Source organism: Gouania willdenowi, chromosome 5 (assembly GCF_900634775.1).
Source record: "Gouania willdenowi chromosome 5, fGouWil2.1, whole genome shotgun sequence".
Lineage (NCBI taxonomy): Eukaryota > Metazoa > Chordata > Actinopteri > Blenniiformes > Gobiesocidae > Gouania > Gouania willdenowi.
In genome coordinates this window covers 27,810,663-27,832,331 of record NC_041048.1, presented here as the reverse complement: position 1 = coordinate 27,832,331, position 21,669 = coordinate 27,810,663, and the positions used below count along the sequence as shown (strand labels likewise).

General features: G+C 39.4%; 3 protein-coding genes across 4 annotated transcripts in view; 1 reads left to right on the top strand and 2 right to left on the bottom strand.

The window, feature by feature from the left end:
• Positions 1 to 233: 233 nt before the first annotated feature.
• On the bottom strand, positions 234 to 4,805 carry b3galt6 (UDP-Gal:betaGal beta 1,3-galactosyltransferase polypeptide 6). The gene is made up of 2 exons (XM_028446104.1): positions 4,362 to 4,805; positions 234 to 3,494 (listed from the first exon to the last, which is right to left on the bottom strand). The coding sequence occupies exon 2, from the start codon at positions 3,485 to 3,487 to the stop codon at positions 2,465 to 2,467; it is 1,023 nt and encodes a 340-aa protein (XP_028301905.1). The 5' UTR covers positions 3,488 to 3,494; positions 4,362 to 4,805; the 3' UTR covers positions 234 to 2,464.
• Positions 4,806 to 5,338: 533 nt separating this feature from the next.
• Positions 5,339 to 20,250, top strand: dnajc16l (DnaJ (Hsp40) homolog, subfamily C, member 16 like). Of its 2 annotated transcripts, XM_028446103.1 has the most exons (15): positions 5,339 to 5,697; positions 5,818 to 5,884; positions 5,995 to 6,140; positions 8,085 to 8,260; positions 8,682 to 8,866; positions 8,951 to 9,079; positions 11,818 to 11,970; positions 12,083 to 12,213; positions 12,294 to 12,471; positions 12,588 to 12,770; positions 12,846 to 12,921; positions 16,013 to 16,094; positions 16,174 to 16,263; positions 16,649 to 16,819; positions 18,857 to 20,250. In XM_028446103.1, the coding sequence occupies exons 1-15, from the start codon at positions 5,531 to 5,533 to the stop codon at positions 19,335 to 19,337; spliced, it is 2,415 nt and encodes an 804-aa protein (XP_028301904.1). In that variant the 5' UTR covers positions 5,339 to 5,530; the 3' UTR covers positions 19,338 to 20,250. The 2 variants fall into 2 exon arrangements, with proteins under 2 accessions (XP_028301904.1, XP_028301903.1); XM_028446102.1 differs by lacking the exons at positions 5,339 to 5,697; positions 5,818 to 5,884; positions 5,995 to 6,140; positions 8,085 to 8,260; positions 8,682 to 8,866 and having other exon boundaries at positions 8,951 to 9,055; positions 11,810 to 11,970.
• Positions 20,251 to 20,351: 101 nt separating this feature from the next.
• The window catches only part of LOC114462964 (cytidine deaminase-like), a 3,350-nt gene continuing 2,032 nt past the window's right edge, over positions 20,352 to 21,669 (bottom strand). The window contains exons 3-4 of the mRNA XM_028446110.1: positions 21,210 to 21,267; positions 20,352 to 20,569 (exon numbers count right to left, since the gene is read on the bottom strand). Of these exons, the coding sequence (XP_028301911.1) occupies positions 20,453 to 20,569; positions 21,210 to 21,267 (175 nt within the window). The 3' untranslated portion in view covers positions 20,352 to 20,452. The remainder of the gene's footprint in view (positions 20,570 to 21,209; positions 21,268 to 21,669) is intronic.

Sequence of the window (21,669 nt, the reverse complement as noted above, 5' to 3'; positions counted from 1 at the left end):
CTGTCTTGATAAGTGTGTGCGTCAGTGTATGTCTGCATGTGAGCAGAGATTCTGGCCTTGGCAGAGACTGTGCTGCACTGAGAATAATACGATCTGTACTGTTTAATCAGATGTTCAAAAGTGTAATGAGTAATGGAGTCGTCATGTATTAAAACATGACAAATTGTACACATGAACATACATTTGAGGATATGATGATGAATATAATAATTGACCATAACACAAGACACAAATAAAGTTGTTAAAATAATTTATTAAAGCATCCAGAGCGAGTAGATGAAAATGACAATAAAAAGGTAAGCTGCACTAAATAATGAAGCATGAGTAAAAACTAGGGCCAATCCAGCTTTTTCACTTCCGATACGATACCAATATTACAGCCTTGAGTATTGGCGATACCAATATTGTTCCGATACAACAACAGCACAAATCATCCATACTTTTATTACTTATTTTGTAGTATGGAATGTTAGAAAAGTCTTGGTCAAGTGATGTTACTGAAAGAACAATATTCAACAATTCAAGTTGACTTCAATTACTTTTTACTGTCAGTATATGGTGGAAACAACTGGCGGCGGGGACAAAAACAAAAACTTATTGATTTGCTTATATCGGAGATTTTACATGCAGTCCGATAAAATCCGATATATTAAGATCCGATATCACAAACATTTCATTTGACTCGTACATAAAGAGCTGTTTGTTGTTTGTTAAGCACTCCCAAAAACTACCCCCTCAGTCCAGGGCTGTCATTTTGCTTTGGGACAAAGTTACTGGGATTAATTACAAAAGCATCAGAAAGAAATATAACGTCAAGACAACAACTATTGTGACTAAGCAAACTTAAAAGTGCGAGAATTTTATAAGGTTTGTTCAATGATCACGTTTCTGAATCTGTACCAAACTGCACATAAGCATTTAGAGAAGTTGCTGGATTTAATCTCTATGCAACTGTAATGACAACAATGCAAGTACCATAATACATTGACTCCTCCCAGACTCTTCAGTGTAAGTTTTACGCTCATTTTGTTCACAGACTTCTTGGTAAATATTCCATTTTCCTGCAACTTAATCAAAAAATACAAACTCATAAATCAACAACAAATTCAAAAGCAGTGTGTTGTGTTTGTTGACAATAAATAAACAATAAATAAATGGAAAAAAAAAACCCTCTCGATGCACATGTGTAGACAATAGACATCATGTTATGGTATCGTAAATCTGGCACCAGCTCAACTATTTTTGCTTCAGCAGAACAGAAAACTTTTGTTACATCACATGACCTACAGTGCAAATGAAGGAAAAAAAACAACCTCAGACTGTAAATCTTTTTCTTTGTGCGTAGCACATAAAACATCCAGCGGTTAGTAATGCAAACAAATACCATTAAGGTTACTTTGAACCATGTGGACAAAAGCTTGAATTAGAGCAATGCCTGATTTAATAAAACACTATGGATGCATTTACAAATGGAACAGTAAAACTATTACAACGTTTAGTATCAGCTACACATTAAAAAAAAAAAAAGAAAAGATGAATACTAATATATTCAGGGCCTCTTTTTCAAAAGAAAAAACAGATTGTGTTATCAAATTAGATCACGTAATCCAATCTTTGTTTTGACCCGGGCCAGGTCAAACCTTTAGTTTAGGTTTTACAGAACTTTATGGTATAGGATTGGGATCACTTTGATCCAAAAATAATCTGGATTTAACTGTTCTCATCAGAAGGGTGAATAAAAATGTATCATGTATCAAATATGACTATAATTAGATCAAGCAGTATAGCCTACAAGATATCCTATTTATTCACAAAGTTTTAATTAGATTTGTTCATCCATCGGGCTACAGTGATTAGGTAGGCTATACCAGTATAGGCCTACAGCTAAGTAAAATGAGTTTGGCCCCCAAACATCTGTCAGTATTGACCACAAATAATATATTTAATTCTGTCACTAATTGATGTATAATATTCATCACAATCAAAAATATTGTTTTGTTTTTAGATTATTTTTTAGTGATGCATACAATGATAAAACAGGATAATGAAGCAATGGCATCACTGGTTTTTGAAATCCAAAACAAATCCAAGTCAGAAATAGTGTCTAACTATTGCATCCCTTGTTCTGGTTCTGGCAGAATGCAGGAGGTTGGTCAGGGTCTCCAAAGGCTTGAAGTGCCCATCATCTCAACGATGAGCACTGGTTATCCAGATTTGGTAATCCTGAAAAGTTTCAATCCGGATCAGATTGATCCAATCTGATGTTGCTTTAAAAAACCGGCTCAACAGTAGGATGGATTACGTGATCATGGATAGCATAAAAAGGATTACCAAATCCGGATCAATTTCATCTGGATTAAACCTTTTGAAAAACTGGGCCCAGGGCATCAAATCAAATGTCATTAAAAACTCTTATTCAAAATACACAAATGTATAAAAGGAAAGGTCATGGAAAGGAAAACGGTTACGGAATTCCGTCTTTTCTTTGGCAGCACTGAGAGGGCGGGACGCTCCAGTCGTACACGTATGAAAGTCGCAGCTTGACTTCCTCTTTGCAAAGCCTGCCGTCCCGCTGCAGAGTCTGCTGTTTCTCCAGCATGTCCTCCAGGCTCTGCTTGTGCGTCACCAAATACTTATTATTGCAACCGCGTGATTTATACTCCGTGTCAAAGCGCGGGTCGTGGGTTCTCCGAACATCCACGGGTGCCAACCAGGCACCCAGTGACACGTCTTCGCTCTGCCATGTCTTAAAGTAGCCAGCATTGAGATGCACATAATGCACTAGGTCAGCTGAAAGTATGTACCCGCCACCCAGCGCGTAGGGCAGGTAGTAGTCACAGAGCTCCCAGGAGCCTTCACGCCACTTTCCAGCTGTTTTCACTCTCCCTCTGCCAGAGAAGAAGCCCCAGTACAACCTGTGGGCTTCTTTGCCCTTCAGCTCCTCTTTAAGGAGGTCAAGGCGAGCAAATGTGTCGTCGTCTGCTTTGAGAACAAATTTAAAGTCAACGTTCTGGTCCAGCCAGGAGTACATGTGGAGGAGCTTGAGTGTTAGATTCTCATAGGAATCTCGTAGATCGGAGAGTAGGAGCAAGTCTTTGTGTCGTCCTTGTTCTGTGTTGAGATTCTGAAGATCTTCATTAGAAAGTCCTTGAGTTCCAACTACGAACATGGCCAAAACGTCCGAGTCCCGCTTTGCGAGCCAGGTGCTGCGGATGATGCTCCTGCGCTCTGTGTACTTGGGCCCTGTTGTGATGAGGACCACGAGGAACGCTGAGAAGTCTTTAGACAGAGAAGAGAGGACATCATGCTGCACTGGACGAGCTTTTAGGTCGATGGCACGAGGTGATCGGCCTGGGGAATCCCACTGACTCTGTTTCAGGGTTTCTGAGGTGCACTTGGCCAAGAAGAGGAGGACAACAGCAAAACTGGAAATGGTGCCAATGACCAGGGCTGTCTTGTGGCGACATACCAGGCGGAACAGATTCATTATGAATCTAAAGAGGAAAGCAAACAGTTAATGATCACAATTTAGAGTAGATGCATCAAGTAAAAAAAAAAAAAAAAATGGTTATCCATCACTTTAGATGCATTTGTTCAGATAACACTTGCATTCACAAAGAAGCCTCAGGCAGGCACCATGAGGAATCAGGAGGGAACTCATTTTAGTTCAGGGGCCAAATATGGACCAGTTTGCAGATTTCAGGTGGGAATAAAAAGAACAATTTTAACATAAATTGTGGCCTAGTGTTTAATATTAGTCCCTGTCGGATCTTCACTTAAAATATTATTGATTTTGAAACTATTTTTTGTGTAATTCATTGGAAATGTGTAGATTTGTTTGTGAGAAAACTGCAAGATTTGTGGAAAAATTGAGAGTTCTTTCTACAATTTGCAATTCCAAATGACTGCATTCCTCTGATGTAAACAAAGGAAAACTGCAAGCCCCCCAAAACACTGCAGAGTTTCATTAAATTGTTGAATTTGAAATATCTGCAACTAGATTATTAGGTATTTTACATGATAATTTATCTTTTCTCTTATTTTTTTTACTGTCTCATGTTTGACACGTGGTGTAGCGTAATTCATTTCTGCTGACAGCTCACTAGTTTCTCCCCATAGTTTAAAACCTGTTGACACCAGTCAGTCCAGTACCAACAACCATGTCTTATTCATAAACATCCCAGGTTTGACACATGCCCACACCTGAATGGACAAAGACGCCACCTGATATGTTTCTAAGGCATTTTTATTGGTAGCGAATGTAGTTTAACTTTTGAATACAAAGAGCTCATGAGCTAAATTAATAATAATAATTTAAAAGAAAAAAAATACGGTTAAGATACGCACAGTAAGTGGGTTACCTCAGGGTTTTTTTTTGGTAACGCTAGTGATGCAGCTGCTATTCACAGCTACTGCTAGCGTTAGCGACCATTACCGCAGAATGCTGTATTTGCGCTCATTGCACAGTCCATTATCACCCACAGTTCACTCATGTTGCTCTGGTGGGAACCCACGCCTGTAGCTGGGACGATGAAACTGGTCTCACTGTGTTTAACAGCTCGTTCCTTCATCTAGTTCGTGCTTCATTTCTGTCTCAAGCTCAAATGGGATCAGTGCGTCAGCAGCAGTGTACTATTTCAAATGGTATCCGGTCTAACTAGAGACAGGGTTCGTCCTAGCACAAATAGGCAGACGTCGACGGAGTTCGGTAAGTCACAAGACACATTGGTCACCAGTTAACCCGAAACACCAAATCTGTGTATGACAGAAAGGAAGCGGAAGTAAAGATTACGAGGACCAAAAAAGCCGAACAAGCATAAGAAGTAATGTATGAAAATATAAAGAGTAGATTTCTAATTTATATTTAAAATAATAATATTCTGACTAAGAGTTAACCTCAAACGTATCTGGTTGACACAATAACACACGTGGAAAAAAGTATTTATTTTATTAATTTATTTTAGTGAAGCACGAAATCGGAAATTTAAACGTGTTGTCTTTTTACTACCATGTTGATATTATGTTTAAATACGATTCGCCTAAGAACAAGAACAACATTTCTAACCATTTTAATTTTTTACTTTCAAGTAAAGTACTTACAAGCTCTTGATATACAATTCTATGTCAAGTTGTCATACAAAACAGTTATTTGTTTCTTTAAATTATTGCTCACTCTCTATTTAAAAACGAATTATGGTGTAAATGTTTTTTAGATGCCAGGAATTTACAAAACCTTGTGGCTACAAGAAATAATTAGCACTGAATTAAAGTGTAACCAATCGCAGTGTGCATAAGTGGAGGGTGCTTTTACTTTGAAACCTCTAACCAACAGTTCCGCCTTTGACTACCGGGCCAGTCCACTGTCATCTATCATAATCACGGATAAAATGGCCTCGTCGTAGCAAAAAATGACGTGTGACGCTTGTAATTAAACTCACGGCTTATACCATGTAAACCTAAAGTGTGATATATATTTAAAAAGTCGGCCTTTCTTTCACCCAGACGTTGGACGAAGAAGGGAAGCCCAAAGATGAGCTCAGGTCGGCATCCACTGCTGCTCGCCATCTTCCTGCTGGTCTGGAGTGCGCACGGGGTGAAATCTGACTCTCAGTTCGACCCTTACAAAGTGCTGGGAGTGAGCAGGAGTGCCACTCAGGCGGAGATCAAGCGGGCTTACAAGAACCTGGTTCGGGAATGGTAAGTCTATGTATTGGTAGGCCCTCCTCACGCCCACCCACCTGGGCTGTGTCAGATCAGCTCTGTTTTGTTCACACTGTGTCGTGTGTGTGTGTGTGTGTGTCGTGTGTTCATCCCCAGGCATCCAGACAAGAACAAGGACCCCAATGCTGAAGACATGTTCATCAAGATCTCCAAGTCATACGAGGTGGAACAAATCCATCCCAACTCATCTGGCCTACAGTATATTTAATTCACACACCCACTATAACATGAAATTATTTGTGTTCTTTGCTGTTTTACTTATTTTGCAAACAGATTTTGTCGAATGATGAGCGAAGGTCCAACTTTGACCGCTATGGACAGATGGATGAGAATCAGCCCTTTGGCCAGTCTCAGCATCATGGTTTCCGCAGCTTCCACAACAACTTCTACTTTGATGAGTCTTTTTTCCATTTCCCAAGGTAAACCGTCTCATTAAGTGATTCATCTTGGTGAGAAGGCAAAGCTACGATTGCGTATTAGGGCCACATTAAGAAAAACAAAAACAAAAAAAAACATGGCACTACAAGATTAAAGTCCAAATATTTTGAGAATGGGTTATATGCACGGTGACACGTGATGTATTTTCGCTTGAAAATAAGACCAATGAAGTATTTCCTGTTACTGCTTTTAAAACAGTGGAGAAGTGAGCCGTCACATTTTTAAAACCTGTTTTTCACAGCTTTGTTTTATTGTGCCTGTTTGTCTGGTTGTGTCTACACAATGACACCCAAAATGAGAAAGTTTTACCTTCCAAACAAGAGAAGGTTGCACATCAAGATACCACTATCTCTAAGTGTACAGCTTCAGCTAGATGTAGTTCTGTTTTGAGTTTATGTTCCCACAAGAAGATGAGCTGTGAAAAAAGTGGGTCATCAACATCCGAAGAGATAAACCCTAAACCCTACCCCTGACATGAACAAGCAATCAATCGCACAAGGGTGTCGGCGGAGCTGTCTCTGTTCTTTTTGAAAGGAATAATTATTCCCTTCCTGCCTCTCGTCCTGGTGTTTGGGAGCGAAGAGAGCAACTACACTTTCCCTCTGAGGACCCCGAGGAGGAAATAAATGTACCATCTTTCTGACCATGACTACTGCTCCTGTGCTGAGCTGGGTGCATTGGACTTAGCTCTCAGTGTTATAGAGGAGGTCAGGGCGGAGAACGCTGCGCTCTGGAGATGGATCAAAAACAAGTTTGGCTTGGAACAGTTTACTTCTTCAGAAGAAGACATTAGGTTTTATACAAGGTAGGAAATGCTATCAAAACATAGCTGTAGCTATTAAAGTAGCATTAGCACCTATTCAGCGGAGCAAACTCTGAATAAAATGTGTTTTTAGGCCAATTTTATGTGTTTTACCGTGCTGAATATGTTTTACCGTGCTAAATGTGTTGCTGTTGTGGCCGTGTCAAAAAAGAATTTCTGTTGCTTCAGGCCAGACAATAAAGACTATCTATCTATCTATCTATCTATCTATCTATCTATCTATCTATCTATCTATCTATCTATCTATCTATCTATCTATTTATCTATCTAACGGGATAAACATTTTGTCAGTTAAAGGCCAGTAGCTTATACAAATGTATAAGATGTCCTCTGCTATTTACTGCTATTGTTGAGTTGTTTGAGATTCATATGGAAACTATAGTCATTTTTGATAATACGGAACTGGAAGTTCTTTGTCGGTCTTCACTGAAACACGGAAGTGAAGCTTTCATATAGCCCATAAAATCGTAATTTTTTGAGGATAAAATTTAATTACAAATAGGATCTTGTCTGCATTTAGTGAGATTGTACTTCTCTTTAGGTTTCACTCATGGTGAAATATTGAGTCTTTTGGCCCATCATCACCACACTGTTATCAGTTGAAGGACTTTAAAGACACTTCAAAGACACATTGCAGATGTTTGTGTTTGTTCCGACCAAACACTGATTTGGATCAAATAGTCTCTTTTGGCTGGAAAGGGTCGACTTCAGGGCTATTGGTGAAAGTTGTGTTCACTTCTTCAACAGGGAATTTTTTTAAAACATACGACTTTATTCTCATAAAATTAGGACTTTATTCTCAAAATATTACAACTTTAATCTCAAAATATTATGAATTGAATAAAATTAGGACTTTATTCTCATAGAATTATGTCTTTCAACTCAAAATTTTACAACTTTAATCTTGTAGTGTTCAGATTTCTTTGAATTTTAAAGTGGCCCTAATACGCTGTTGTACAAAGCAGATACTTTGTGGCTTAAAAAAAAAGGTTAAACTTGGATCAAATATTATATTCATCATCCATTAAGTTATTATGTAAACCCTTAGGGTGCATTATCCTTTAACAGATGCTGTGATCTGCTACTTCTCCCCCTCCTCCAGGTCCAGGGACTTTGCAGACAGCGAGTACATGCTTCACCATGCTCAGTTTAACAGTGACATCCTTCCAGACAGCCACAAGAGGCCATACCTAATCAAGGTGACCTCTGACTGGTGCTTCGCATGCATCCACATTGAGCCTGTGTGGAAGGAGGCAGTGCAGGAGCTCAAGCCTTTAGGTCAGACTCTCATTAATACTGCTTTTGTCTTCCCCAGCAGCCCCAGCCTGTTTGGCCTCCATGGATCTGGAATGCTTCTGTTGTGTGATTACACCAGCGTAATATTGGTTTTCATTTTCAATTCCCTGTCCTCAGGTGATCCATCCAAGATAAATAATTCATCTAGTGTTTGTGTTTGAAGAGCTTTAGCAAATATTGTAATTAAAGCAAATACGCGGCTTATATCAGTGAAATAAATGGAGCTTAAATGTCCTTTCAGATTTTCTCTGGCACACACAATTCTTTGTGTTTGTTGCAACATTTTTTCTTCATTAAAACAGAAAGAAAAAAGTGATTCATTTTGCTGTGTGGCCTTAGTTTATTTATGGTCCGAGTCAGAGAGGGCTTGTGCGATAAGGTCATTTGTGCTATTCTGTATCAGGGGTTGGCATCGGCATTGTGGACCTGGGTTATGAGCGACGGCTGGCCACTCAACTAGGAGCTCACCGTGCTCCCTCCATCATCGGGCTGGTAAACGGCAGGTTGACTTTCTTTCATCAGGCGGTGGTGCGAGAACACCTGCGACAGTTTGTGGAGGACCTGCTACCTCAGAAACTGGTGGAGAAGGTAAGTACACCTGATTAGAAAAGGCTGTGATTCATGTTTTGAACAACTATGAGTTAGAAAAATAAACCCTATTTGTTTATTTAGATCACAGATGACAACTACCAGCCTTTTCTTGATAAATGGCGTGAGGAAAACAAGCCCAGTGTTCTGTTGTTTGATCAACTTCCTGTTGTTCCACTGCTTTACAAGGTAACACAAACCGAAGCGTTCAAGGTTTGAGACTCTAACATACGTTAGTTTATGAAAAAATTTAAAAAGTTTAAAAAGGTTTTGTCTTTTAAAGCAGGGGTTCTCAACCTTGGGGTCAGGATCCCATTTAGGATCACAAGACACTGATATGTGGTCGCCAGATAACTTCAAGAAACCAAGAATATTTTTTGAGCAATTTGAGCCCATTTTTGCTTATTTTTACCCTTTCTCTGCAACAACACCAAACTTGCCATATTTTAATCGATTTTATCACTTTTTCTAGCCATATTCTTGCTTATGTTAATGCATTTTTGCTGCATTACTCCAATTTCTGCCACTTCTCCATCAAATTCCAATGCCTTTTCTGCATATTTTTTCCACTTTCAAGACATTTTTAGGACTTATAAACCCTTTCCACCACATGTCCCACCTAATGTCGCTTACGTTGAACTATTATTGTCACTTCTAACCATTTTTCACCTTATTTCATGCTTATTTTTTCCAATTTACAATATTCACCATTTGTCATGCCCATTATTTGCCAGTTTAAACAAATCTTTTCTACTAATTGTTCCAATATTGACACTTTTAACCCTTTTTACCATTTTTTGTGTTCGTTTTGGCCACTCTGATTTGCAACTTTTAACCAATTTCAGTGGTTTTTAAAATCCCATTTCATCACCTATTCCACCATTTTTGTTCACTTTCGCCCATTTATATTTCAGAATCAGAATGAGAATTATTGGCTATTGTTATGAACAGGTTCACAACTAGGATTTTTTTCAGTTAGTACGTACAACATGAAACTTAAAACGTACAACACATGACTTAGATAAATAATAACTATAAAACAATTAAAACTATAAGACTATAGGGGCATGCATAAGAAAATGACATTTAAACTATAATAAAGACACTGTAGCGACTCCAAAGCAGCCTTGTCGCTTGAGAGGAGATGAATGGGTTTTGTACCTGTCAGATGCGCTGTTGCTATGGCGAAGAAGCACACTGAGTCTTGAAGTTGAGTTTTCCTTACGTCTTTTAATTTAACAGCGGCTTTCACCGTTAACACACACTGGATGGGTTCGTGTACACCTTATGATATGTAGAAGCATGTGAACAAAGTGAAGCGAAGCGGTCAACAAAAAATACGGCTACCCAGCTCTCCTTTCTCATCTGACAGATGGAAATACATGCCTTTTGAACTAGCCGCCCTTAACCACCCATTATGTGACCCCGCCTCCCGTGCGTTACCACAGCAACCAAACACCGCGTCACACATCCACCAATATCCTATATTATGGCTCCTACAGACACAATATTCCATGTTCAGGGTGAGAAGGGTCAGCTGTGATCCAACCTACACGCCTCCGATTCCTGGAGGTGTACAGGTCCTTGAGAGGTGGGAGCTTACAGCCAATCACCTTTTCAGCAGCAAGCACAATGCTCTGCAGTCTATGCTTGTCCCGGTCTGGAGCACCGGGGTACCACACGATAATGGAGGAGGTGAGGATGGACTCGATGATGGTCATGTAGAACTGCACCAGCATCTTGGTCGGCAGGTTAAGTTTCCTCACCTGCCACAGGAAGAACATCCACTGCTGGCCTTCTTGATGAAGGAGCTAATGGTTGGTTCCCTTTTGAGGTTCTGGGTGATGTTGGTGCCCAGGAAATGGAAGGAGATAGGGGTGGGGAATCTGTCAGGGCAAAGGGGGCGGTGGGGCTGTGACTTTCCTGAACACCACGATCATCTCCTCTATCTTCTGAGCGTTCAGCTCCAGGCTGTTGTGACTGCACTAGGACGCCAGCCAGTCCACCTCTCTCCTGCAGGCAGACTCATCACTGTCCGAGATGAGCCTGATCAGGGTGGTGTTGTCCGCAAACTTTAAATGATCAGTTTTAGGGACTGGTTACTGGAGGTGCAGCAGTTTGTGTACAGGGAGAAAAGCCAGGGGGAAAGTACACAGCCCTGAGGGGTTCCAGTGTTTATAGTCCGAGTGTCCGAGCCAACCTCCCCAGCGTGCATGCTGTCTCCGGTTTGTCAGGAAGGCAGTGATGCACATGCAGAGGGAATCGGGCACACTGAGCTGGTAGAGCTTGTCTTGTAGCAGTCCAGGGAGGATGGTGTTGAAGGCAGAGCTGAAGTCCTCAAACAGGATCCTGGCGTAGGTTCCTGAGGAGTCCAGATGCTCCAGGATGAAGTGAAGGGCCAGATTGACTGCGTCGTCCACAGACCCGTTGGCTCTGTAGGCGAACTCCAGCTAGTCCAGGAGGGGGGCGGTGATGTCCTTGAGGTGGGGCAGGACCAAGCGCTCAAAAGACTTCATGACTACAGTCGTCAGCGCCACCAGCCTGTAGTCATTAAGTCCTGTGATTCGTGGTTTCTTGGGAACAGGGACGATGGTGGACGATTTGAAACATGTTGACACGTGGCATGACTTCTGATTAAAACAGGGATTTACATCTTTAAGATGAATATATACGATAACGCAACTAATAATAAACTTCCTGGATAACAGTGGATATTATTCAGATACATAAATACATTTATCACAGATTCATAGATTAATGGATCATCATTTTGCTGACTTTATGGATGCCCCTAAAAAAATCTCTCCCCTTTATTCCCACTGAAGAGGTTGAGAACCACTGTTTTAATTCATAAAGTAATGCCTTTTTTAGACTGTCTATTTGCCCAGTTGATGATTTTTTTTTATAGCTTTTAATTATAGACGAGCTCATCTTATCTTCCAGCTAACAAGCGTTTTGCATTCCGAGACTATGTGCGTTTCGGCTACGTGGACCAAGGCGAGACTTCTAACTCTCGGCTTCTGAGGCAGTTTAGCATTAACACATATGCACCGATTATGTTGCTGTTCAAGGAGAACACAGAGAAGCCTGTGGATGTCATTCAGGTACCACTAGCAGTTTAGAGCTATATATATATATATATATATATATATATATTTTAAACACAGATAAAGTAGCAGTTGTAGCCTTTTGTGTTTTTTTTTTAATGTCTTTCAGGCTCGAGGGATGAAGCGACAGATCATGGATGAGTTTGTTTCAAACAACAAGTTCCTGCAGGTGCCACGGCTAGTCAGCCAGCAGATCTTTGATGAGCTGTGCCCAGTCAAGCAGTTCCACCGCCGTAGGAAGTAAGACAGCAGCAGCTAAACTTCCTGTTCCCTCGGATTTCAGGCTCTTGTCTTTGAACTGACCTGTGAATGCTTTGCAGGTACTGCGTGCTGCTCCTCACAGGAGAGGATTCTGCTTTCGTTACTAGCAATAAGGCCTTCTTAGATTTTGCTGCAGCAAACAAAAAGGATGTGCTGCGATTTGCATACGTGTACCAGCATCAGCAGCAGCCTCTCTGTCAGGCACTTCTCCAAAGCCAGACTGCAGTCTCACCTCAGGTTTGTAGTATGGACTCATGCAGAACACAATAGCCAAAACTAAGGATGAAATAATATTCATTAAACTGTAGGAGATATATTTTACTGCCCTAGTTGATCAGTAATGCTCCTCGCAGGTGGTGATCCTGGAGAGGCGGAGCCAGGCCGGAAAGGTCCTTTACCGCTCTGTTAGTGGAGGCTGGAACGGCAGTGAAGAAGACAAGTACCGCCTCCACGAACAGCTGGAGCTCCTCCAGAAAGATCCCACTTACCTGAGCTCAGACACCACTCTGCCCGAGCTCAACAACGAGCTAGCACCTGTAAGTCCCATCAGCTGAGAGAGAAGATACTTCATCATGTCTTTGAAATGAACTGATTGTTAATTTTTCCAACAGATTTTTATTATCAGGTGGATCAATGATGCTTATGATTACCTCCTTCAAGTATATGATGACCTTCTCTACTCCAACTGTAAGACCTGCAGGTCATTAGCTTTATTTAACCCGACTATTATCCTTGGGGTCAAGTTGACCTTATCAATAAAAAAAATACTTTTTTTAAAATTTGCCTTATACTGTAATTTCCGGACTATAAGCACACCGCTATATTGGCCGCATTCAAATAATTTTGCAATTTTCCAAGAAAAAATCAATTCAAAGGCCACGTTGTCACCATAGGCCGCACTCTATTGGCTGATTGGGGTGCCCTTCAGACGACTGGGCCAATCAGAACGGCTGGTAGGGGGGCTGGCTATACTCCCGTTGGCTTTAACTTAGAGTTGCGTGTTTCAAAGTCAGTGTCTTTATTCGTCTTCCTAGGGAGAAATTTGTGTTGGACGGAGGGATCGATCTGCTGTACAGACAATTAGTTTATCACAATTAAAACATTGAATAATTCACATAGTAAAAAAAAAACAACAATAAAATGAATAAATATACATAATTACATTGCCAAGAACCAGATAAAGTGGATACAAGTACTCAGTGTATTACAATAATGTCTGACCTCTGCCCGTCCTGGGAAATCTGCTCATTTATGAGCTTCACTGACAGTGGAATAAAAGAATGTTTGTATTGATTGCGTTTCAACTGATAAGTTTCCTTCTCCATATAAGCTCACCTCCTCACTGCCTCACGTCTACATATCAGTCAATTTACAGCTTTTTACGGTCACTTTTTACTGGAACCAGGCTGATGCACCACTTTGTCCGTTCTTCTTACTGTGAACTACTGATCGCTTCTAAACAAACTAAACGTGGTGATTTGGCAACTTTATGCTGTTTATTGATTCTTTTTATTGCAAACTGGCTGACTTTTACTTTAAACAGGCTTTTCTGATCTCCGCTCTGTCTTCGTTTGTTAGTTCTCATTACGTAAGCTTCTCCATCAGCCTCACAGTGCAGGGTGTGTGCATGACAAAATGACTGATCAGAATGATAATCAGCTGGAGCAAGCTCGATTTATTGTTAACAGTTTAATTGGTCCACCTTTATGGTAATTTCATTGGTTATTGTGAAGGAGCTCAATTTCTTTGGGCTGCATGAAGCTTGTAAATCCACAAATTAGCCGCGTCATTGTTTAAGGGTTCAAAAGGGAAAAAATTAGCGGTATTAGTGGAAAACTTTAAGTTTAAACCCTGAAGTTCCGCTGTCAATCATTAAAGCACATGGAGATACATGGACCGGTCACTATGTGTCACCTGAAATAGAAAAAGCGGAGCCCTGGGCTGTGTCCAAATAGTTCCTCCTATTTCCTTTACTATCCAGTGTTCCTTCACCCCGGAAGTGTTTAAGTGACGGTCATGATAAAGAGCAGATACATGTTTTATGTCATTGTTTTAATTCTTATCTGTAAAATATGCTGTCACAGGGGACACGTTCACAGGTGGAAGGATTTAAGCAGGTGCGCTTGAAAAGCAGTCCAAAATGTGTGCTACGAAACAGAAAAAATAATCGTGACTAGTCGACTAATCGAAAAAAATAATCAATAGATGCAATAGATATATTCAGATTAGAGCTGCAACTATCTTGTGTGATGGAGCAGAAACACATGAAAAACCTTCAAGGCTGCAGCCGTCTAGGAACTAAGGGTGTAAAAAAAACCTTGATTCGGCGATATATCACAATATGTCACCGCCTGATTAACGTATCGATCCAAAAATATGTAAAAATCAAATTTTTTAAAACAATTTTTTTTAACAAAAAAAACAATAATTAATTACGCTAACATATGCATAGCACTTAAACACCCGGTCACTATGTGTCAGTGAACCACATCAGTCCTTGTTAAAGCAGAACTAGCCTTAATAAATCCTTCTCATAGTGCCTGTGAGGGTAATACGAGTGTTTATGGGGTGATTGGGTGGTCTTTCATCTACCCCTGCTGTCTCTGACCATAAAACTGCACTTGCAACTTTCCTGCCTCTGACCCATTTGCAAGACGTACTGCTTGACGGCAGCTCATTACAAACTAATGCTAGATTGTGCCCAGCCTCGTGTCTGCACACGGTTGTCTACAAATTTCAGACTTATATCATGGCGGAGCCAGCAAAAAAAAGGCTTTGTCTGAGGAATGGGGCAACTCCATGCAGTGACAGCTCAGCAGCAACACACAGCAATCACACACACTGTCGTCACGGCAACAGGCAGGCACACACACTCGCAAGCCATCCATCCATCCGTTTTCAGAGCAGCTTTGCCAGCACACAAACGAACACATCACACGCATTTCCACACTCCCGTATTACTCTCACATCTTCATTTATTTTACTTTTCTCTTCCACATACTGTTCACATGGTCACATGGGACTATGTGAAAGCACCCTTAGTGTCACTGTTGTATTAGGATTTTTCAATGATCGATTGCTACCGTCTTGGGAGAGCAAGGGTGCGTATGTAGCTGTGGGGTAGGGCAGGAGGCAGGTGGGGGGGAGTTTTTATGACAGTGACATAACCAAAAGGGACCTTTAAGGGGAGCGCTAAGCGCAAGGTACTTAGTTCTGCTTTAAATTACCTCATTCCTCAGTGCATTTTAGCTTGGAAGGTGATTGCACTTTATTTTGCATAAAACATACTGGGCACTTTTATAGATGTATGTGGTTATTATTGTTATTTTTTTTTAAGAATTTAAGGAACTTATCAGAATCTGTTGTAGAAGTAAAAGTTAAACTTTTTTGAAAAATGTAAGTTGACAGTTTAATAAACATACCACGTTTTTGATATTACATAAATTACAGTTAGTTACCATTGACTTGTTCTTGTAAGTTTAAAAAAATGAAATAAATTGTATTCATACCATTTTGTACTTGTAAAGGTGACATTTTTATTTGATATTGTGATGTGTATCGTATCATTTAGAATCAGGATATATCGGGATATATCGTATTGTGATAGTATCGTATCGTCAGATTCATAGCAATGCACACCCCTACTAGGAACCATTTCGGTCTAAGAGTTCCTTCTTTGTTTGTTAGATGATATTTTACAACACCTGATAGTGTCTTTATAGGCAGAGCTGAAACAAAGCCTCATTTCTTTTTGCATTTGTTTGTGTTTGCCTCTAAAGGCGAGAGATGATGCCCATCCTGTCCTTGATCTTCTCTGCCCTCTTCATTCTTTTTGGCACCGTCATCATTCAGGCATTCAGGTAAGATTTGTACATTTACCCTTTACTGTATGGAATAAACTAAAACCCACTAATGAATTATGTTTCACCTGTTTAAAAGTGAACCTGGTGAGAGCCAACCCCAAAAGCCAAAAAAAAAAGAGCAAACAGCAACTGAGGATGAGTCATCAAAAAGAGCTAACACCTCAAGGTGAGCTTCATCAAACAGAAAGGTCACCAATCACATTAAAGAACTGTTACCATGTAACCAAAGATGCAGTAAATATTACTTTTTTATTTTTTCAGATTGTAATTGTTTACCATCTCACTGGTTTTATGCACCATTACAATTATTGCTCTTTATGACATGCCTTGAATGACCTTCACTAGATAAATTGATTAAATTAATTTTCTATTGAAAAAGTCATTTATCATTCAGACAACTTCTTTAATGTTGGGGTTTGATTCACACATAGAGCGAAATACCCTGCAAGTTATAAAACTTCAAATGTTTCACAAGGGCATTGTGATATTCTCGCACACCTCCTTGAAGTCTCCTTGTTAGCTTTGCCCTCTGTGTCCTCTCTTCATGGCAGCCGCCCTCCGAAGAAGGACTTTGTGGAGGTGACGGAGCTGACAGACATAACCTACACCAGTAACCTGGTCAAACTGAGACCCGGCCACCTCAACGTTGTACTGGTGCTCACAGATGCTTCCAAGAATGCTTTACTCAGGAAGTTTGCCAAGGAGGTTTTCTCTTTCTCAGGGTACGCATGCTTCATACCATTCACTTGTCACCAGGGGTGTCCCGATTTGATATCGGATATCAGTCCGATTTCGGCCTGAAAACGAATATCGTATATTGTATTCAAATTTCCGATCTCCCCCCCCACCAATTCATTTTTTATTTATTTTATTCAATAGTAGAATACTGTAGATGTTATGTTGAAGGTTAAAATTCATCTAACCAATTGGTTATTAGTAAATACCTACTGTTGATAAAGTCTTTTGGAACATTTCACACTACAAAATAAGTCAATATTATTTTTTTATTAAAAAAAATAAAATAAATAAAAAAGTAATAAAAATATGTATGATTCATGCTGATATTGGATCAATATTGGTATCGGCCGATACGCAAGGCTGCAATAACGGTATCATATCGGAAATGACACTTGACACCAGGGTTGGGTTTAATTCATTTTTAAATTACGATTACGTCTTCAATTATTCAAAATCCATGTCTAATATCAGCTGTAAAATACACTAATTTTTTTAAAATTTATCATCTAATTTGCTTTTCATCTCTTGGTTTTCTTGTTAGGCTCCTTAATCAATGAAAAATATTGGTGTTAATATTTTTGTATGGGCGACTCGTCAAATTTTTTTGAAACGTTAAAATGATCCTGAAGAGAACTGACAGGTAGACTTGATATGAAACATATTTTATGTTAACTGCGTATGTGCAATATATAGAACTATAACAAGTGTTGTGGTGGTTTTGTGTTTAATTACATTTTAAGTGACCGCTTTTATAAAGATTCCATGCCAATTACAATTCCATTCATACATTTTATGACCCTTTTTCTGGGTTGCAGGGCCAATTACAATTACCAAGTCAATTATCTGAATCTTAATATAATTATAATTGCAACAGATTTTTTAAAATTACGATTACAATTTTAATTGTGACAATTTTAATTAATGATCAATTACAACAGGGGTCGCCAACCTTTTTGAAACCAAGAGCTACTTCTTGGGTACTGATTAATGCGAAGGGCTACCAGTTTGATACACACTTAAATAATAATAATTAGGGAGATTTTCAAAAGAGGGGGGGGGGGGGTAGTTTGCTTTTTAAAGAGAAAATGAAATAATTCAATTTCACAGTGTTCTTTTATTTGAAAAACACATATAAAGTAAAGAACAAATTCCACAGTACCCGTGCAAATGGTAAATGGTGGTAGTAGTAGAATTATTAAAATAAATAACATAAAATTAAACAAAAAAGGCATACATTGCATAAATTATCCATCAATCTATGCAATGTATGCTTGAAATAAAAATAATCAACAAAAGGAAAATTAAACATAGCCTATACAACAACGGCTATAACCATAACAGAAACACTTCCCTACACATGGTTGGATTTGATTTTCTCCCGATTTCCTCACTGACATTGTCCGGGCGGACCATCCTTCACTGAGCTTCGTTTCCGGCCGGACAATAATAACGATTACACCTCTTCTTATGCGATGTAATCGTTATTATTATTACAACAATATTATTATTACAATAATATAATTACACCGCATAAGTCTTCTTCCTCTTCTTATGCGGTGTAATCGTTATTATTGTCCAGCTGGAAACGACGCTCTGTGAAGGATGGTCCGCCCGGACAATGTCTGGCAGAAATCAAGAGAAAATCGGGAGGGTTGGCAAGTATGTATTAAACACAAAAAACACTTTACATTTTAAGTGTTTATATATATGTATTGTCATTTCTAAGTTACATGTAAGTGTGATTTAAACAAGAATAGCTAAATAAATAAATCTATATATATAAAAGCTCACTGGTAAGTGCTGCTATTTGAGCTATTTTTAGAACAGGCCAGCGGGCGACTCATCTGGTCCTTACGGGCGACCTGGTGCCCGTGGGCACCCCTGAATTACAATTATAATTGACCCAAACAATACCTTACAATTAAAATGTCTTCTTGAGAGATTTTCAGAATAAGACTTGTTTAATTGCACAGGAAAATGATCCTATATTTTTTATCTCTCAACTCTTAAATATCTTCCAGGGCTGAGACCCTTCATTTCTCCTTCCTTAATGCCGACAAACATGGTCTGTGGATGCCATCCCTGCTCCGCCGGGCCTGTGACGCTGCACAGAGTCAGAACCAATCAGACGAAGACGACGAACCTACAGACTACACGGGCCACGTTTTAGCTCTGAACGGATACAAGAAATATTTTTGCCTTTTCCGACCCGTTTTCACCGGCGACGGTCTCAACGACTCGTCTTCTGAAAGCTCTGTGTCTTCTGACAGTAGGAGAAAGTCCCGTTCCAGGTCCAGGTCTAGCTCCCACTCCAGATCCCGGTCTCACTCTAGGGAAGACGGGGCCAGACTCAAGAGAGGCTCCAATCGGGCTACGAGCATAGATGTTCACCACAAGCTGGACAAACTGGGACTGTGGATGGAAAGACTGATGGAGGGCACCCTGCCTCGGTTGCATGTCCCTGCATGGCCCACACTTGAGGATGTCACCAAGACCTGCTGAGGTCCAAGTAAGAACTGCTGAATTAAGACACTGGTTGAAAGGGGCAGGGCTGAGTTTTAATTTAGTTTCTCACTTGTGCTTTTTGGCTTTTCACTTTTAAGGTGATAGAAAGGAAAGTGAAAACCATGACCTACAGGCCTTCATCGCATTTTTTTTGTTCAAAATCATTGACACTACATAACCGCGTGTGTGTGTGTGCGTGTGTGTGCGTGTGCGTGTGCGTGTGCGTGTGTGTGTGTGTGTGTGTGTGTGTGTGTGTGTGTGTGACGTTTTTTAGTTCTGCTAAAAACAGAAACTCCACCATAGACATGGCCACCGTTCCCACTCCACATTGTTTCCGTCTGTTTCCCAACACGTTCCCAGTGGCTGCACTGATCCTACAGTAACTGCTTGTTATTCTAAACTTTCAGGAACCTTTGCTGATAATGTTTTTATGCTTTTAAGCTGCATAGAGCTCCTTTGCAGTAGAGCATGTCTTTTTCTCTCGCTCAGAAAACGCTACCATGACTTTTTCACAGTGGATGTGCTTGCAGGGATCAATTTATTATATAGAAAAAAAAGGTTAGTTCTATTTGAAAATGACTCTAATATGAGGATAATAAACTGTTAACTTGAGCTTGTTGTGATAAAGGGATTGACTGCAATTATCATTGAAGAATTTGAATGACTAATGTTCATGCATGGAAGTAGATCTACAATCACTGATTAATGAGTTTTAACCCTACTGCTTTTTTAATGTTTCCCTTAAATCAGTAATTTGCTGCTAAAACAGGTGTTATTTGCGATATGACTACTGAATAAATGTACCTGTATGTATTTGAGTTTTATCCAAATCCACCTGTAAAAAATGGAAGTTTGATTAAAGAAATGTCATAAAAGTCCATATTTATTAAAATGTGTCTACTGAGTTTAATATTGGTGTTTTTTTCTTCTTTTCTTTATCACACACACAACATTTTGAGACACTGAGTAAATCATTAAGGCAATTATTTTTAGAGTCTTGAGTAATTGTGAGCAGAGACTTAAAAGAATCGATTAAAAAACCAATAAAAATATCTGCTGCATAACGTTTTGAGTGTGTTGTTTTTTTTTTTTTTCAACATTTATTGGGAACATCAAATCTTCATGGACAGATCCTCGGGACCAAAGGCTGTGGGCAGCAGCTCGTCCACTGTCATCTTCTTATACGAACCGTCCACCTTGGTGAGGTAGACGTCCCAGTCGGTCCCAAACTGAAATGATATGTGACATCTATGGTTAGGATTTAGAAGGAAAGTGTTAAATGCATGTTAACGTGTAACAAAGACAACGAGAAAGAAACATGATTCACTTATTTAATGGGTTTTTTAGGGATGGAAGATATATCAAGTTTGCTATTTTGGCAAAACAGAAAAAAAAAAGAATAGTTTATTTTGTTTAAAAATACCAATTTTAGGAGTCACTGCTTTCACTACTCCTCGGAACAGCATTAAAAACACAGTTGGATGGATTTCTGAATGTGTCCTAACATGAATAAATGGAACCTTAAGGGTATTGAATACCTGTGCATTTTTGGAGCATGAAGAAAAGCAGCATACTGACCATTATAATACAGATTACAACTTAAAGGTTAAAATGGTTATACACTGTTCTGCAGGTTTGCACAAACTTGAAATAAACTAAACCTATAATGTGTTTTAACATTAGAAAACTCAGGATCACAAGTTTCTTATTTTGCTCCTAACTTTTTCTGTAGATACTAAAAAAACACTAAGCTACAAATAAACGTAACAGATTACTGCCCTCTAGTGTTAGATGTGTGATATGATGTTATTCTGCTGTGTTTAATGGAGTTTATATGGTGCCTCTACTGTATAATAGATGAAGTCCTACCTCCCTCATGAACTGTCTGCAGCCTCCACATGGAGAGATGAACTGATCACTTTTATCACTGCCAAGGAAACATGAAGAGAAATGCAAGGCACAAGTATAAATACACAAACTATTTTATGGTTGTGCTTTTAAACAAAAATTATGTCAGAAACTTAAGAAGGCTGACACCACTATCGCTATTCATTGAGAGTGTCCCGATCAAATATTGATATTGGTTCAATATCAGCAGAAAAAACAAATCAGATTATAACCCCAGTGCTACCCGGCCTGCATATAAAATCTAATTATGGTTATTTTTCAGGGTGTCATTATAAAAAAAAAAAAAGTAGAATGTTATGTTTAAGGTTAAAACGTATGTATTCATTAGTCAATTATAAATGGGTTTGTTTTTCCCATACCTACTGTTGCGGGCTATTGTTCTCTGCTTATTTTTTAACATTCCACACTGCAAAATAAGTCA